Here is an 18707-nt window from a genome sequence, read left to right as displayed (position 1 = left end):
TACACTCTGTTCAAATACTTTCAGACGAGACTTCCTAACACTTAAACCTAAACTTGATGTTAACAAAATTCTCTTCTCCAGGAACACTTTCCTGACCATTCCCAGTCTGCTTCAGTCATCATCTGTTATTGTGCTGCCTAAATAGCAAAACTTATCTACTACTTCAAGTTTCTCGTTTTCCAGTTTAATTCCTTCAGTATCACATAATTTAATCATACTATATTCCACTATTCTTGTTTTGCTTTTGTTGTTCATCTTATGTCCCCCTTTCAAAATGTCGTCTGTTCAATTGTTCTTCTATGTTCTTTGCTATCTCTGACAGCAAAGCTCGAGGTTTTTATTTCTTCTCCCTGAATTTTGTATATTTTCATTTACTGATGCCTTATTGAATAATGCTCTGGGGTAGCACAAATCTTTAAGAAAGAAAGTCCTCTTTGCTCAAAAACTTCCTGTTAGAATAATATATAGTGTGCACCCATGATTAGCTTGTAGACATCGGTTTAGGAGTGGGACATTCTGTGACTACAGGTCAGTTTGTTCTAAATATTTCCCTACAGTTCAAAAAGAGCAGCCTTTTTTAATTCGTTTCAAGGTGTCAATTACAAAGAAGGTACCAAAAGCTTAACAGTTACAAATATGTGTGCATGGATGAGAGACATTAACACATTAAACATGGAAATGACAAACGTGACAGTAATCAAATCAGTTGCATGCATTAGAATTAGCATACAGTTGTATGTATTTGTACACGAGTAAGCAGTCATAAATACATTTAAGGGTAGGTGAACTAACAAACATTAATTTAAAATTGTTTTTACCCAAAAGTGGGCTATGACCACAGGTTGAGGGTCCACTAACGTGTTCCCACTACTATATGGTTAAATAATGGTGGCATCCTCTTCTGTGAAACTTTCCGGAGGTAAAATACTCCCCCATTCACGTCTCTGGGAGGGAACTGCTGAGGTCAATGTCATAAGAAAAAAATAAAATTGGCATTCTCTGAGTCAGATCCCAACACCAGGCCGCAATCTGTTGAAGGACTTCCAGCTACAGTGGTGTACATGATTACAACCACCAGAGGGAAAAGACATTCATTACTCCACATCAAGGTCGTCGTTAGCACGAAAAGTGGTGCACAATGCTGCAACAAAAATTTTTGATCACTTACCAGTGATATAAAATTTCTGATAGACAGCAAAGTAAAATTTGAAAAACTGTGAAAACTTTTCCTTGGCAACTCCTCCTATTCCATAGAATAATTTGTATTATTGTAGTTTGTAAAATGTGGACGGTAGGAATTACTTGCTCACATATGTATATTGTTTTTCTTTCCATAAAAATAAAAAAATAAATAACTTAGAAATATTCATAACCTAACTGTACATGTGAACGTAAAATGACTCATTAAAAATAATTACAAATTATTGTGCAAAATGAGTCATGGAACATGAAACTACCTACCTACTCGCCCCATCACCTTAATTTTGCTATCGTTTTGTAGTTTCTTCAGTTTAATTTACAGTTCATAACTAATAAATTATGGCTAGAATCCCTCTCTGCACCTGGAAATGACTCAGTTGCACACCTGGTTTCGAAATCTGCCCTGCCATTATGTAGCCAGTCTGAGAGCTGACAGTGTTGCCTGGTCTCTAGTAGGTACACAACCTTCTTACCTGAGTCTTGATCCAAGTGTTAATAATGATTAAATTATGCTCTAGGCACAATTCCTACTACTCCGCTTTCTCTTTCATTCCTTTCTCACGTGCGCAAGCACAAGTCTCTAAGAAAGGAAAGTTCAATGCTTTACAGTATGACCCCCAATCGTTCCCTTCCCTGCCCACACCAGGGGAGGAACGACGGTCTAAATTATCTGGTGAGACATATTCTCCTCGATTTCTGGTTTGCAGCCAAACAGATGGGGACTCATTTCTGACCACAAAGCCTCAGTTTTTTGTGGAAAATTTAGAGGACAAGTTTGGAGAAATTGAGGGCATGTCTAAAATGAGGTCTGGAGCAGTCCTCATACAGACAGCATCCCCAGCACAGTCACGGGCATTGCTTGCTTGCGACAAGCTTGGTGATGTTGCAGTCTCCATTACGCCTCATAAGAGCCTCAATATGGTTCAGGGACTTATTTTTCATCGTGACCTGTTGTTGTAGCCTGACGACGAGCTCTGTGCAAATCTGGAACACCGCGGTGTCCACTTTGTATGACGTGTCTTCAGGGGATAGTAGGGTCGCCACAGGCGCCTTCATCTTGCATTTCGAGGGAGACACCCTGCCCGAGAAGGTCAAGGTGATGATATATTGATGAGATGTTAAGCCTTACATCCCTCCTCCCACGCGCTGTTTTAAGTGCTGGAGGGTTGGGCATATGTCATCAAGATGTGACGCCAACCCTACCTGTCGGGATTGTGGGCGTGCCTCCCACCCCAACGTCCCGTGTTCGCCGCCCCCTGTTTGTGTCATCTGCGGACAGAAACATTCACCTTGCTTGTCAGACTGTGCAGTTTATCAAAAAGAACAGAAGATTATGGAGTATAAGACCTTGGACAGGCTCACTTACACAGAGGCTAAATGCAAGTACGACCGACTTCACCCTGTGTGCATTTCATCGACGTTTGCTGCAGCAGCTTCGACGTAGCCTTCCCTGGTGAGGAGCCCCCAAGCTCAGCTGCTTTTTGTGGGTCCTCCAGCCCGGCCGTCTATTCCTGCCCCGCTGGTAGTTGGGGGAACACTCTCTTCCGTTGCTCCCCTGTTGTCAACGTCGGGAGTAACAACCCCTCCTTCTTTGGGGACTGAAGTCCCCACCTCCGAACTGGAGAAGTGCCTGCCTCCTCCGGCTCCCCTCGCGCGGAAGGGAGCGCTTGGTGCCCTCCCTTCCACGGTTACTGCCCCTCCAGATGTCAGCCAGTGGCTGAAAAAGCCACCACCTAAGGGCCGTATGGCTTCCAGGTCTTTCTCGGTCCATGAGACTGGGTCGGAAAAGCCCACCTAGCCTGATAAACCGAAGGACAAACGGGATCCTACCAAAAAAAAGAAAAAGCAAAAAGAGGAGGACATAGAGACAGAAAAGGAGTTCACCACTGCACCTGAAGATGATGTGGAGCATCTAACATCCACTCAGGAGCTAAATGTTGCTTGACCCGCAGTTCTTATGGAAGTTGATCAGGCTGCTTCGGAATCAGTGGCGGTGAGCGCTTCTAAGGCGTGACCTATCTCCCCCCCCCCCCCCCCCCCCCCCTCCCGGTTCTTTCATGTCTTCACAGTCGGATACCATTATCCTTCAATGGAATTACCGTGGTTTTTTCCACCACCTTGCTGAGTTGAAACGGCTTTTGTGCCGCTTCCCGGCCACTTGTCTGGCCCTACAGGAAACCTGGTTTCCTGTTCGGCAGACCCCCCTCCCTCTGTGGCTACCGGGGTTACTATAAGAACCACGTAGTATACGGCAGGGTGTCTGGTGGTGTCTGTGTTTATGTTCTTGCCACTGTTCCTAGTGCCCCAGTGCCACTTCACATGGCTCTCGAGGCTGTGGCTGTTAGAATCTGGGCAGGAATGGAGCTTACCATCTGTTCCCTGTACCTACCCCCGCCATTCCTCCTTTTGAGGGACTTTAATGCCCACCACCCTTTATGGGGTGGGGCCCAGATCTACATCTACATCTACATGATTACTCTGCAATTCACATTTAAGTGCTTGGCAGAGGGTTCATCGAACCACAATCTTACTATCTCTCTACGATTCCACTCCCGAACAGCGCGCGGGAAGAACGAACACCTAAACCTTTCTGTTATCTTATTTTGTTTTGATGATCATTCCTACCTATGTAGGTTGGGCTCAACAAAATATTTTTGCATTCGGAAGTGAAAGTTGGTGATTGAAATTTCGTAAATAGATCTCGCCGTGACGAAAAACGTCTTTGCTTTAATGACTTCCATCCCAACTCGCGTATCATATCTGCCACACTCTCTCCCCTATTACATGATAATACAAAACGAGCTGCTCTTTTTTGCACCCTTTCGCTGTCCTCCCTCAATCCCATTTGGTAAGGATCCCACACCGCGCAGCAATATTCTAACAGAGGACGAATGAGTGTAGTGTAAGCTGTCTCTTTAGTGGACTTTTTGCATCTTCTAAGTGTCCTGCCAATGAAACACACAACCTTTGGCTTGCCTTCCCCACAATATTATCTATGTGGTCTTTCCAACTGAAGTTGTTCGTGACTTTAACACTCAGGTACTTAGTTGAATTGACAGCCATGAGAATTGTACTATTTATCGAGTAATCGAATTCCAACGGATTTCTTTTGGAACTCATGTGGATCACCTCACACTTTTCGTTATTTAGCGTCAACTGCCACCTGCCACACCATACAGCAATCTTTTCTAAATCGCTTTGCAACTGATGCTGGTCTTCGGATGACTTTACTAGACGGTAAATTACAGCATCATCTGCGAACAACTTAAGAGAACTGCTCAGATTGTCACTCAGGTCATTTATATAGATCAGGAACAGCAGAGGTCCCAGGACGCTTCCATGGGGAACACCTGATACACTTCAGTTTTACTCGATGATTTGCTGTCTATTACTACGAACTGCGACCTTCCTGACAGGAAATCACGAATCCAGTCGCACAACTGAGACGATACCCCATAGGCCCGCAGCTTGATTAGAAGTCGCTTGTGAGGAATGGTGTCAAAAGCTTTCCGGAAATCTAGAAATACGGAATCAACTTGAGATCCTCTGTCGATAGCGGCCATTACTTCATGCGAATAAAGAGCTAGCTGCGTTGCACAAGAACGATGTTTTCTGAAACCATGCTGATTACGTATCAATAGATCGTTCCCTTCGAGGTGATTCATAATGTTTGAATACAGTATATGCTCCAAAACCCTACTGCAAACCGACGTCAATGATATAGATCTGTAGTTCGATGGATTACTCCTAACTACCCTTCTTAAACACTGGTGCGACCTGTGCAATTTTCCAATCTGTAGGTACAGATCTATCGGTGAGCGAGCGGTTGTATATGATTGCTATTGTATCAGTGTAATCTGAAAGGAACCTAATCGGTATACAATATGGACCTGAAGACTTGTCAGTATCAAGCGATTTGAGTTGCTTCGCAACCCCTGAGGTATCTACTTCTAAGAAACTCATGCTAGCAGCTGTTCGTGTTTCAAATTCTGGAATATTCCATTCATCTTCCCTGGTGAAGGAATTTCGGAAAACTGCGTTCAATAACTCCGCTTTAGCGGCACAGTCGTCGGTAACAGTACCATCGGCACTGCGCAGCGAAGGTATTGACTGCGTCTTGCCGCTTGTGTACTTTACGTACGACCAGAATTTCTTCGGATTTTGTACCAAATTTCGAGACAATGTTTCGTTGTGGAACCTATTAAAGGCATCTCGCATTGAAGTCCGTGCCAAATTTCGCGCGTCTGTAAATTTTAGCCAATCTTCGGGATTTCGCGTTCTTCTGAACTTCGCATGCTTTTTCCATTGCCTCTGCAACAGCGTTCGGACCTGTTTTGTGTACCATGGGGGATTAGTTCCATCTCTTACCAATTTATGAGGTATGAATCTCTCAATTGCTGTTGCTACTATATCTTTGAATTTGAGCCACATCTCGTCTACATTTGCATAGTCAGTTCGGAAGGAATGGAGATTGTCTCTTAGGAAGGCTTCTAGTGGCACTTTATCCGCTTTTTTAAATAAAATTATTTTGCCTTTGTTTCTGGTGGATTTGGAAGAAAAGGTATTGAGCCTAGCTACAACGACCTTGTGATCACTAATCCCTGTATGTCATGATGCTCTCTATTAGCTCTGGATTATTTGTGGCTAAGAGGGCCAGGGTAGGAACCTTGAGGCTCTCTTGGCACAGCAGGACATTTGCCTTCTTAACACTGGTGCTCCCACATATTTTAGCTTGACTCATGGCACATACTCGGCCATTGACCTCTCTCTTAGTAGCCCAGGTCTTCTTACATACCTCAGTTGGAGGGTCCACAATGACCTCTGTGGTAGCCACCACTTTCCTATCCTGGTTTCTCTTCTTCAATCCCAACCCCCTGACCAGCTGCCATGATGGTCTCTTGGTGGAGCTGATTGGGCAGCCTACACCTCAGCTACTATGGCCATTGCTCCGCTTCCTGATGACATTGATTTGGCAGTGGACGAGGTCACTATGGCCATTGTTTCTGCTGCCGAGGCAACTGTCCCCTGTTCTTCAAGTACCCGTAGGCATAAGTCAGTCCCTTGGTGGACACCAGAGATTGCAGAAGCTATCCAGGATCGCCGGCGTGCCCTGCAACGACACTGGTGTCATCCTTCCCTAGAGAATCTGGTTGCCTTTAAACAGCTGCGGGCCCGGGCTCGGCGGTTAATCCGGCGGAGCAAACAGGACTGTCTCCATGGGTTCGGCGCATTTTTGGCTTTCGCTCTCATGCGTCTGTCCCTTGCCTTTCTCTTCGGGGTACACTTTGTACTGACCCAATTGCCATCGCTGAACATCTGGCAGAGTACTTCGCTCGTATTTCCATGTCAGCAGGCTACAGCGCAGAATTCTGCGCCATTAAAGAGCTGGCTGAGCTATGCAGTTGTCGTTTCGCACGCACCATTGGGAATGGTACAATGCCCCGTTTTTGAATGGGAGTTCCAAAGGGCCCTTACAGCTTGCCCCGATACCTCTGTAGGTCCAGACCGAATTCACAACCTTCACCATCTCTCGGCGCACTGTCAGGGTGAATTACTCGCCCTGTTTAACTGCATCTGGACGGAGGGCGTTTTCCCAATTCGTTGGCAGGATAGCGTTACCATCCCGGTGCTGAAACCTGGTGCAGATTCGTTGGTGGTTGATAGCCATCGCCCTATCAGCCTTACCAACGTTATGTGCAAACTCCTGGAACGGATGGTGAGTTGACGGCTCATGTGGATCCTCGTAGCTCAGGGCCTCCTGGCCCAGCAACAGGGGGGCTTCCATCAGGGCCGCTCAGTGATCTATCGATCGACAATTTAGCCTCGCTAGAGTCGGCTATTCATACAGCTTTTACTCGGCGAGAACAACTAGTTGCTGTTTACTTTGATCTTCGGAAGGCGTACGATACCACCTGGCGCCATCATATCCTTGCTACGCTGCACAAATTGGGCTTACGGGGTCCACGTCCGATTTTTATACGGAATTTCCTCTCCCATCGCTCCTTTCAGGTTAGAGTTGGCACTTATTTTAGCTCTGCTCATACTCAGGAGAACAGTGTCCCGTAGGGCTCTGTTCTCAGTGTTCCCCTCTTTTTGATGGCGATTAATGGTCTTGCGGTTGCGGTGGGCTCATCGGTCTGTTCCTCTCTATATACCGATGACTTTTGTCTTTATTACAGTTCCCCAAGCATCAGTGTCGCTGAACGGCGGCTACAGGGAACTACCCATAAGGCACATTTTTGGGCATCGAACCATGGTTTTCAGTTCTCAGCCTCCTCCATCCAGAGCTCTACTTTGCCAATGAACTCCTTCATATCGAGGAGACGCATCGCTTTCTTGGCATGCTGTTTGATGCTCAGCTTACTTAGACACCTCATCTTCGCAAGCTTAAACAACAGTGCTGGCGGCACCTCAACATCCTTCGCTGCTTCAGCCACACCATTTGGGGGGTTGCACGTACAACCCTCCTACAGCCCTATAAGGCATTAGTCCAGTCGCGTCTCGACTACGGGAGCATGGTGTACAACTCAGCAGCACCTTCAACGTTGCAGATCCTCGACCCGATTCTCCATTGTGGCGTCAGACTGGCGACAGGTGCCTTCCGCACTAGTCTGGTGACTAGCCTTCTTGTAGAAGCTGGAATCCCTCCCCTGCGATTCCACCGACAACAGTTGCTTGCGTCATACATCGCCTGCGTCCACGCTTTGCCCGACCACCCAAACCGCAGGCTCCTTTTTCCATCTTCTGCACTCCCCTCCCCACAACTGCGGCCTAGGTCGGGTCTCCCGATCGCGGTCCGCATTCGTTCCCTTCTCTTGTCACTTGAGTCCCTTCCCCTTCCTCCATCCTTCCGGCCCTCTTCTTCTACCCCTCCTTGGTCCCTCCCTCGCTTGCGGCTTTGCTTCGATTTGTCCTGCGACTACAAGTCCTCCGTTCCACCTGCCAGTCTTCGTCAACATTTCCTGGCTCTTCTTGCCACGTTTCCTGATGCAGATGTAGTCTACACCGATAGTTCTGTGGTCGATGGATGCACTGGGTTTGCTTTCATCCACGGCAACTACGTTGAGCAGCATTCTCTGCCTTGTGGGAGCAGTGTTTTCACTACTTAGCTGGTTGCTCTTTATTGTGCACTCGCTCACCTTTCCTGCTGCCCTGGGGAGTCATTTGTCATATGCAGTGACTCCCTGAGTGGATTGCAAGCACTCGACCAGTGTTTTTCTCGGAACCCTTTGGTTCGCGGTATTCAAGATGATGATTTTGCTCTCACCGAATGTGGTCGTTCAGCGGCGTTTGTGTGGACCCCAGTCCACATCGGCATTCCAGGAAACGAATGTGTCGATCGGTTGGCCAAGCAGGCCACCACTTTGTCACCCCTGGAGCTTGGTCTCATGGAAAGGGGCCTCCTCGTCAGCCCTACATCGCAAGGTTCGTGATGTCTGGAGCCCTGAATGGCCTGTCTTGAACACGCCAAATAAGCTCCGCATGGTCAAGTCGTCCATGGCCGTATGGAACTCATCCTTGAGGGGCACGTGTAGGGATTCAGTTGTTCTCTGCCGTCTCCGAAGTGGACATACACGGTTGACCCACAGCTACCTCCTTCGTTGTGAGAACCCGCCCAAGTGTCGCTGTGATGCAGTGCTGACAGTGATCCATCTTCTGATGGACTGCCCCCTGTTAGGCTCCTTGCAGCAGCCCTTTAATTTACCAGCTGCACTTCCTTTAATTCTAGGTGACGATGCCTCTATAGCTGACTCAGTTTTACATTTTATCTGTGCAGCTGGGTTTTATCACTCTAGTGTGGGCGCTCGCATGATTTCTCAGGCTACACCCACTCCAGCGACTTTTAATTGATACATGGATACCAAAATAGTGTCTTTTATGGTAACAAGTTGTGTTGGTACCTCTGTCAACACTTTCCAGCTGGAGGTTCTTTGTTTGTAGTTGCGTGGTTGACATTTTACCTGATCCATCAACCACTGTAGTCTGTTTTACTCTAGTCAACTATTTGCTCTGCTCCTTTTAAGTGTCCTCTATTTTGTGTTACTGCAGTGTTCATTTTAGCTCTGTACCCATTGGTGTTCCTTCGCTCTGGGTGCAGAGGTTACGCTTTTACTGTATAGGCCTTTTACAAGTATGTCTGTTTGGAAGAGGGGACTGATGACCTCGATGTTTAGCACCCATCAAACCCCAAAACCAACCAATCCTTTCTCACAGTCAGTGTCTTACTATTTTCCCATCTCTTCCTTTTCCTACTTTTGGATTCAAATCTCCTATCATAGTTAAATTTTTGTATCATGGAACTATATGAATAATTTCTATTATTTCATCAAACATTCTTGCAATCTCTTCATCAGCACAATTAGTTGGCATATAAACTTGAACCACTACTGTGGTGTGTGTTGGCTTCGTTTCTACGTTGGCTATGATAATGCATTCACTACGCTTTTAATCATAGCTCACCTGCATTCCTATTTTTTGATTCATTATTGGACCTGCTCGTGCATTACTGCTTTTGATTTTTTGGTACTCAGCTGTACAGAAACCCTGTTCTTCCTGGCACGGCACTTCATTAATTTCCACAATATCTAACTTCATCCTATGGTTTGTATTCGAATTCTCTAACCTGTAGAGCTCCATGCTCTGGGGAAAAATAACAGCTTAGTTTTCCCTTGCCAACTATTCCCTGTAGCAGCACAGCAAGGACGTGTGTAATTTTACAAGACCAGATACTTCAGTCATCCGGTCTGTTGCATCCCACTCCCCCTCCCCCTCATGCAACCCGTGAAAAGGCTGTTGCCCCATTTCAAGAAATACACATTAGACTTGCTTATCCACAGGTACTCCTCCATTGTGGTTGTGCCTATGGCATAGCAATCTGTATTGGTGAAGCAAGCAATCATCCCCATTTGGCAAGGTTGGCAGTTCCATAGTTACATAACACAGAAAAGAACACACTCAGAATAAAAACTTGCTCCTACTTGCACGCAAATAACCAGCCCCTTCCCCACCCTAAATAAACATGTCCAACACATTTCCATACACTCATGAAATTAAAATTAAATGCAGTTCATTAATTTTTCGACAACCATCACAGGTACCACAGTCTTCCACAGTTGGTTCAGAGCTCAGTTCAGCACAACATTCACTAATGATGATCTAGTGATGAAACTATATATAAAAATAGGTCAAGTAAACTATGTTTTAGTTCACCAGTCTCAATTTTTTCGTATCACTTTCCACACCATATGAACATCCATAGAGTGTTCTTTGCCACATGAAATTTTCATTGGTATGTGACAGAGATCCATCATTTTCTTTACTTCTCAAAACAGTAACACTTAACTGCAGTCTGCCAAAATAGCATATTTTTGCAGAAAACTTACTGTACATGTCACATTGCCTGTCACGTGGTTCAACAATTGACTGTATTTCATCAAAATGAATCTCTATTACAGTTGAAGATCTTACACCTCCCCCAAAAAAGTGTAGGCAGAGTCTCTCCGATAGCAGTAATTCTGTCATATATTTGTGGCTCTTGTGCCTTCACAGCTAATATATCTACAAACCTACATTTCACCCCCCCCCCCCCCCCCCCCCCATTAAAGTGTAGTCAATGCTGTGTGTGTTACCACCTGCACAGCCCGGCACTGATCCAAAGTTAGCCTTTTTCTAAGTCACCCTGTTCAGTTCCCAGGTATTTTAGTATAATGCATTATTTTGCAGCATAATAAGGTACATGGGAATTGAACAGTTTGACTTAGGAAAAGGATAATCGTGGGTCAGTGCCAGATTGTGCAGGTGGTGCTACACAGCAGCCAAGGCCATTCATGCCAATGCACAATCTCAACAAATTCCACATTTGTGAGCACAGTAGTGTGCTCTTAATTTTTCCAGATTATTCGAGATAATGCATCTTAGATTCTTGGCTAAGCTGATACCTGTTCTTGATTGTTTGTGCCTCATCTTTCTTGTTTGAATATCTGTTTGGTGGCTAGGCACCTGGGGAAGGCTTAATTCCACAGTGTGTGTTAATGGTATCTGTGAGCCTATTTTTCTTGTAGATGTTTGCCTACACACAATTGCTAGCTAGCAGCAAGAGTTGTAATTTCTTATCTGGTATCAGATAATTTGATGTATGCATGAGTAGTTTTTCAGCAAGTCTTTACAGCAGTAGTAAATCAGCTCTATCTTTGCTGTTATTAAAATCAATTATAGGTGGCGACACTGTTTTTGAGTTAAGCAAATCCTACTGCAGTACAACCATTTCTTCACCCTTGCATTCCTCCCCTCTTTTTATCCCTCCTACATCCTTCACCCCAACACCACCACCACCACCAAACAGTTCATAATTTCTGATAGTTCTCCCTGCAACAGATGAAAACGGCTAAAAAAATTGGGTTGGTTGGTGATGTTCCTTCAGGTTAAATAATTGTTGTGTAGCGAAGCCAGCCCAAGTGAATTAGATGAGCTACAAATGACATTTTTAGAATGCTTCGTCAATGATAGTGGTCAGTTGGTTAACAGTGGACTTTCAGAGCAGAGACAACTTTGACAGTGACGTAATGCGTCCAGATTACTCAGGATAATGCATTTCAAATTCTTGGCTAAGCTGATACCTGTTCTTGATTACTAGTGCTTCGTGGAAAAGAAGAGTAGGCTGATTCGTTTAAAGTATTTGGCCTGAGTGTTGGCCTAGTTTCTCAAATGAAGTAATATCCTTCGAGACACTTCCATGATTCACCTTCAATATGGCTAATTCAGGGGGCTTAATAAATTGAAATTAATGAAAGAATCAATAAAGTTCACCGAAAAAAATGTGCAGTTCCTGACGTGTACAAAGGCCTTCACAAGACCGTGACAGATAATTAAGACTCATTCAGGAAAGTATGTTGCCATCACATTAAAAATTCCAGGTCTATTTCTTCACACATTTGGCAAGGAACACACATTTGTGTGCCACCCTTTTACTAACGTGTAACACGTGGCTCACAGTGTTAAAATTAGTTTGAGGCATAGTTAATTGTTAATTTATTAATATTAATAATATTAATGGTGTTATTCCTTTTCAGGATATGTAAATGGATATAGAATGGGCTAGTAATTATTTTGTGCCTTTTGCAATCACCTGATTGCTTGTGAATTTTCAGTAGATATAGGCCATTTGTTTAGAATCTTTTCTTTTTATTTATGCTAAATGCCAAAGCTTGCAGAAAAATAGATTAGGTGCTTGTGAATAGGAAAGTGTTCTTCAGAAACAAATCAGATTTAAGTCTTCCACAATATTCGGTATAATAGAGGTCATTGCCTGGACAATATTAGAATAATATCTGAGAGAGCAATAGATCTGTTCACCTGAACTGTCATCTACATTAAGGCATCAGCAACCTATAAAAACTGTGTATGAGCAATTGTGTTGGGTAGACTCCAGAGTGTGACTAGAGATCAGTTAATTTCCATAAACTGTGATGCTCATATCTTGCAATCTTGAAGATTTTATGTTGCATAATGATATGACGGTGAGAAAACAGACTTTGTTCATATGGAACGTATTGATGATGCTAAAACCAACAAAATACACAACCAATGAGTTGCCAAATATGCTAGCCTTTAGTATAAATATTTGGGTGATTTGACAGCTGTCCGTGTATGTTGGACATGGATACCTGCATTTCTCTGATGAGGTTGCTACAATTGAACGATGTAAGTGTGGCTCATACACTAGCTATAAGCTGTAACTTGTCACTGGCTTCTCAACATTTCTTCCAAACATGGTAAGGGCTCTGTTGTTGTGATGCTTGTATCCTCAAGAGTAGTTTTAAGATATGTCTTTCAGAGCAGTCACAAATACTTGACAGCACTGAGCTAACACATTTTACAGAGCTGTCATAGATACTTATAATAATGTTCATTTCTGTCATATTTATTTATCAGGATGGCTTGTGGACCTGCTTCGCAACAAATGAGAAGTTTGCAAGACCTAGCAAAATATCCTGCTTCGCAACCAGAAGTTAAACCCAGTTCCTCAGATGAAAATTCTAATGGTGCTCAGTCCTCACATAAGAGTTGGGACAAACCGGTCAAACTTAATGTAGCTCTTATGCAAGGTATGTATATATTATTTGTCCCGTAATATTAATTTTTGTGTCAAGTAATGTATAAAATGCATGTTTTACCACCAGCTGTTGTTTATTTTAAACTCAAATATCGAGCAGTTTGTCACATACCATATTCACAGATTCTATATATATTAGAAATTACATGTAGTATACAGGAAATGTTACAAATTCTGTTCCGAGGAATGAATACTTACAGGTTTAAGACAGTTTAAGCCACATAACCACATCTGTCATTACTTGAACAAGGGCCATGTCTCATGTGTAGAGCATGTCACAAACTCCAGTATACGATACTGGGTTTTTAGAAACAAATATATCAATAACAAGCATAAACAGAGCAATACTGAAGAGATCAGAAGTATAAGTATTATAATTGTACAAAATATTGACGAGTTGGTCAAAGATCTTCAGAAAGTATTTTTGTCGTATGGTATGAAAATACCTCAATGACAAAATTTCTTGCTAAATGCACAGGACTGGACTATCTTTGGTGATCATCTCTGGTATAGTTACATATGTAAACAGAAAATGAACTTGTTATCCCGAAACATAGAATAACAGCGATCTTACTAGACGAGGTAAAAAGCATTATAGAACCCTAAAGTTAAACAGTATTTTAATCATTGCGTGCACTCAATGAAATGTGTATAAACAAATGTCAATTGTATCATAAATGTAATGAAAATAGTGTCCATAACATAAAAACAAGCTAAAATACAGTGTTCAGAAATAGATTGAAATGTCACTCAGCATTCATATGCATCCAAGTTTTAGTAGTGAACAATTACTGTAAAATATCAGCTACATTTAGAGAAAAACATCATATGTAAATAAAGTTTTGTTAAAAGTGCTTAATTAGAGGCCTAGTATGTCAGTAATACTAATACACCATAAAGAAAGGAAGGGGGTAAATAACCACAGTATAACCAATCTGCTGCCCAAATTTGGCTTTAAGGATTATTGACAACACATTACCTCCCAAAATATTTACTTAACAGCTCAGCCTCTAATGCCTTTTAGCTAAAATTTTGCATTGGGTAAAGTATGCTACTCACCACTACCACTATCATATGCATGGGTTGTATAATACCTACACTTCTGATTGTCTCTTCAGTAATGCTCTATTTACACTTGTTATTAGTATGTTTGCTTCTAAAAGTCCTGTGTTGTATTCTGGAATTCATGACATGCTCGACACGAGACATGGCTATTATTTAAGTAATGACAGATGTGATCTTGTGGCTTAAACTGTTTCAACCTTGTAAGTATTCATGTATATTTTGCACTTTCTTGGATCAGAATTTGTAATATTTTCTGTACACTACATGTAATAATTTTTTATTTTACTTTATTTTTTGGTATGCGTGAAGATGGTCTTTGACTAAAACTGTTTTATATTGGGGCTTAAAATAAAAATAGCTGATGGTCAAACATGCATTATACAAATATAATTTGTTCAGTGGCTTTGCAGTTATGTATTAAGATTTGTTTACACTGAGTTCGAAACATGTCCTGCAATGTTGTTCACAGCTGGCAAAGTCCATATCAGTTCAGGCAGGCTAGGGAAAAATCTTACCTGCATAGTCTCGGGGAGTTATTGAATTTAACATTTATTAAAATGGAGGACTAGGTAAGGAACACACATTTTTTTGTTTTCTCCAAAAAAATTTCTGCTCAGAGATCAGCCCTCCAAAGATGACACTGCGCAAGCCATTTTGAAGATAGAATTTCGGAAAAAATTTTAAAATGCTGTGTCTCTGGAACAGTTCTAGATATTTTGTTGGTTTTTTCTTTTATTTGAAAGATAATTATGATTACAAAGGAATCCTCCATTTGGACTTATCTGTCAGAGTTCTTGTACTATGGCATTCTGAACTTTTTTATAATATGTGGATTTTTTTGTCGAAAATGCCAATCCAGAAAATTTTTGATTCTTTTTCTGCTGATTAGTACCATATAGTTCTACATTCCCTGAAAATGAGAGCTTCCACTTTTAGGTTGAACAGGTTTTATAAACAATTGAAGTTTTTGCCATACCTAAAACCTGTTTAATTATCACGTTATCACATAACAGGCTCATAAAAATCGAAACCTAGCCTTACTTAACATAATTTCAGTTTTGAAAGATGAGTAAGAGACTCATTTTTCAAGTATTTTAAATGGTTCCAAAATGTATGTGAAAGGTCCAAAGACTTAAAGGCTTCAGTTTATACAACTTCTATGCACTCTTGTTTTGAACTGAAATTAGCCAGTCAGTGAACTAAAAGTGCGTTCCACTGCTTCAGTATCTTCCTTCGGTATAGAGTGATGCCATCCTGTTAAACCAATAGGAACTGGAGCACTTACACAATCTTCAAAACTTTGTGAACAAGAAGTGAGCACTGATGGCGTTGTTGCTGTCCTTCACTGGAAACCTATATCCAGCAGCTGGTCCATGTGGTAGCATAAAGTTCACTACAATTTCGTTTAACTCATAGTTGGTGTATATAATCTCTGCAATGCACCAGTCATAGTTACACACACACACGCCACAAACATTCCCCTTCTCAGGTTGTGAATCTGAATATTATCCTGCTGTTTCTGAAGTGTAGGCCGAACGCATGAAATTTCTTCTTTCTTGCTCTTTAAAGTGTGAACAGTATGAGTTCACCCATCACTTTGAGTCCAAAAATGTGTCTTTTGAATTCCTTTCACAGGAGTAGTTTGTTTGGACCATTCTTCTTTCTGCTCACGGAATTCTCAGATTTCCTCTTTGGACAAAAGTGAGGGTTGTGGATGTGTAAGATTTCACGACTCTCATAAAATCCTCAGCATTCTAAATCGCAGCTGTATTTGGTCTGGAAAGATTATGTTTTATAGCATGGTACTTCAGCGGGCCTCCTACACCATCACAAGGCTCCTTCCCGTGACCAGTAGCACTGTATACCCAGTCAGCTGACCCTCTGCGGGTCCGGGGGTTAGAATAGGCCCGAGGTATTCCTGCCTGTAGAATGAGACGACTAAAAAGGAGCCTCACACGTTTCAGCCTTTATGTGATGGTCTCTTGTAAGGCTTGACTTCCATTTTTCAAAATTTTCCCGAAGAGCGAGCCAATTGTGGAGGGCACCTTACATGGTTCATCCTGTCCATCATGCGCTGAGACCTTTTCCATCCTTCGTCGAAATGGATCTGCTCTTTTGCTCATTCTGCAACTGTTGTGTGAGGTCACCCTCCTGGGTGCATATTTTTCCATCAACTGTGCAGTATCGTTTTCTACACTAATGATGATAATGTACTTGTTTGCATGATTGCACCTGATATCCAGCACAGTTGCAGTCTGTTGTGGTGGGGCCGCCGTGTACCGTGTTGGCTGTAGCCCCCTGATCACACAGGGATAGCTCTGCTGATGCCTGCACCATTAACTCCCCACGTATGCTGAGGAGTAGATGCCCGTCACCCTGGGGCATTGGGACTCCCGGCAGGTGGTCAAACACCAGCAGTCTCTAAGCGATCATGGCTCATTTCAATGCACGGAAGTAAGAGCCCAAATCGTTCCACTCCCTGGCAACACCATAGGAGGGACATCCGGCTAAGGATGGCAGTGGCTATTATTTGTCCCGGTACCTTGTATGTTCGAGAGCTGATGGAGAATCTTTCATGACAGTGAAGCCTCAGCTTTTTTGTTGAGCATTTAGAGGACAAGTTTGGGGAGGTGGAGGGCTTGTCCAAAATGAGGTCTGGGTCAGTCTTAATCAAAACAGCATCCTCTGCCCAGTCACGGGCGTTATTCACTTGTGACAAGCTGGGGGATGTTTCTCTAACCATCACGCCCCATATGAGCTTAAATATGGTCCAGGGTATCATATTTCACAGGGACCTTCTTTTGCAGTCTGATGATGAGCTGCGCGCCAATTTAGAGCGGCAAGGTGTACATTTCCTTCGGTGTGTCCACCGCGGTCCGAGAGATCATCAGGTTGCCACAGGTGCCTTCATCTTGGCCTTCGACGGTGATACATAACCCGAGAAGGTCAAGGTGATTGTCTACTGCTGTGATATAAAGCCCTATATCCCTCCCCCAATGTGGTGCTTTAAATGCTGAAAGTTCAGCCATATGTCTTCACACTGTACTTCCAGTGTCACCTGTCGAGATTGCGCACACCCATCACATCCCAATATTCCATGTGCTCCGCCTCCCATCTGTGTCAGCTATGGAGAGCCCTATTTGCCTTGCTCGCCTGACTGCAGGATTCTCCAGAAAAAAGAAAAATCATGGAGTACAAGACCCTGGACTGACTGACCTACTCTGAGGCTAAGAGAAAATTTGAATGCCTTCATCCTGTGTGTATGACATCGTCTTATGCCGCCGCTACAACAGTCTGGCACCATCAGCTCCGCCAACCCAGGTCGCCTCTCAGAGCCGGAAGACTACACCTGCCCCCTTGATGGTGGGAGGGGCACCAGCTACTTGGGGAGCAACACCCCCCCACCCCCCCAACCACGGGGGATATCAGTCCCCACTTCTGCGCCGGAGAAGCGTAAGTCTTCTTAGACTCCTCTCGCTTGGAAGGGGTCCCTTGGGTCACTCCCTTCCCAGGTTTCTGTTAGTGGGAAAGATGACACCCGCCAGTGGTTGAAGAGCCCAAAAACAGCTGGTCGTAGGGCTTCACACACATCCTCAGTCCCGGAGACAGAATCAGTGAAGTCCTCCTCACCAGGGAAACTCGAGGAGCAGCAAGAGAAATCCAAAAAGGAGATCCCCAAGACCAAGGGAATTGTGGTGGCACCCACACCACCGCTGCCTACAAGCTCTGCGTCTGCAGATGAGGAGGAGATTCTGGTGTCTGCTGGGGACCTGGATCTTGCCGGACCCCCAGGCACAATGGATATAGACTGCTCAGGTAAAAAGTCAGTGGCAGCAGGTGACTCGGAGGTGTAAACTGCCTCATTGAATGTGCGATGCCTTCCCAGTCTCACGATGAAATCATCCTTCAGTGGAATTTCGGCATTTTTTCCACCGTGTGGCTGAGCTACAACTGTTAAGCTTTACACCTGCTTTCTGCATTGCCCTCCAGGGTACCTGGTTCCCGGCAATGCAGAGCCCTGCCCTCCACGGCTATAAGGGATACTACAGGAACCGTAGCGACTGTAATTGAGTATCACGTGGAGTTTGCGTTTATGTCCTACTCTCAGTCTGTAGTGATCCTGTGCCCCTTCAAACCCCTCTTGAAGCTGTGGCTGTCAGGATAAGGACGATACAGGAATTTACTTTTTGCAATGTATATCTTCCTCCAGGTGGTGCTGTATCCCTGAATGTATTAACTGCACTGATTGACCAATTCCCTAAACCTTTCCTACTTTTGGGAGATTTTAATGCCCATAACTCAACCTCTGCCTCTTTAATACTGGGACCGT

General features: G+C 43.7%; 1 protein-coding gene across 1 annotated transcript in view; it reads left to right on the top strand.

The window, feature by feature from the left end:
* The window catches only part of LOC124716304, a 141181-nt gene that overhangs the window by 9245 nt on the left and 113229 nt on the right, over positions 1 to 18707 (top strand). The window contains exon 2 of the mRNA XM_047243163.1: positions 13132 to 13304. Within this exon, the coding sequence (XP_047099119.1) occupies positions 13133 to 13304 (172 nt within the window). The 5' untranslated portion in view covers position 13132. The remainder of the gene's footprint in view (positions 1 to 13131; positions 13305 to 18707) is intronic.

The sequence above is a fragment of the Schistocerca piceifrons genome, chromosome 1 (genome assembly GCF_021461385.2).
Source record: "Schistocerca piceifrons isolate TAMUIC-IGC-003096 chromosome 1, iqSchPice1.1, whole genome shotgun sequence".
NCBI classification, from domain to species: Eukaryota; Metazoa; Arthropoda; class Insecta; order Orthoptera; family Acrididae; genus Schistocerca; species Schistocerca piceifrons.
Note: the sequence above shows the minus strand (reverse complement) of the source record. Positions and strands in the feature narration are given on the sequence as shown.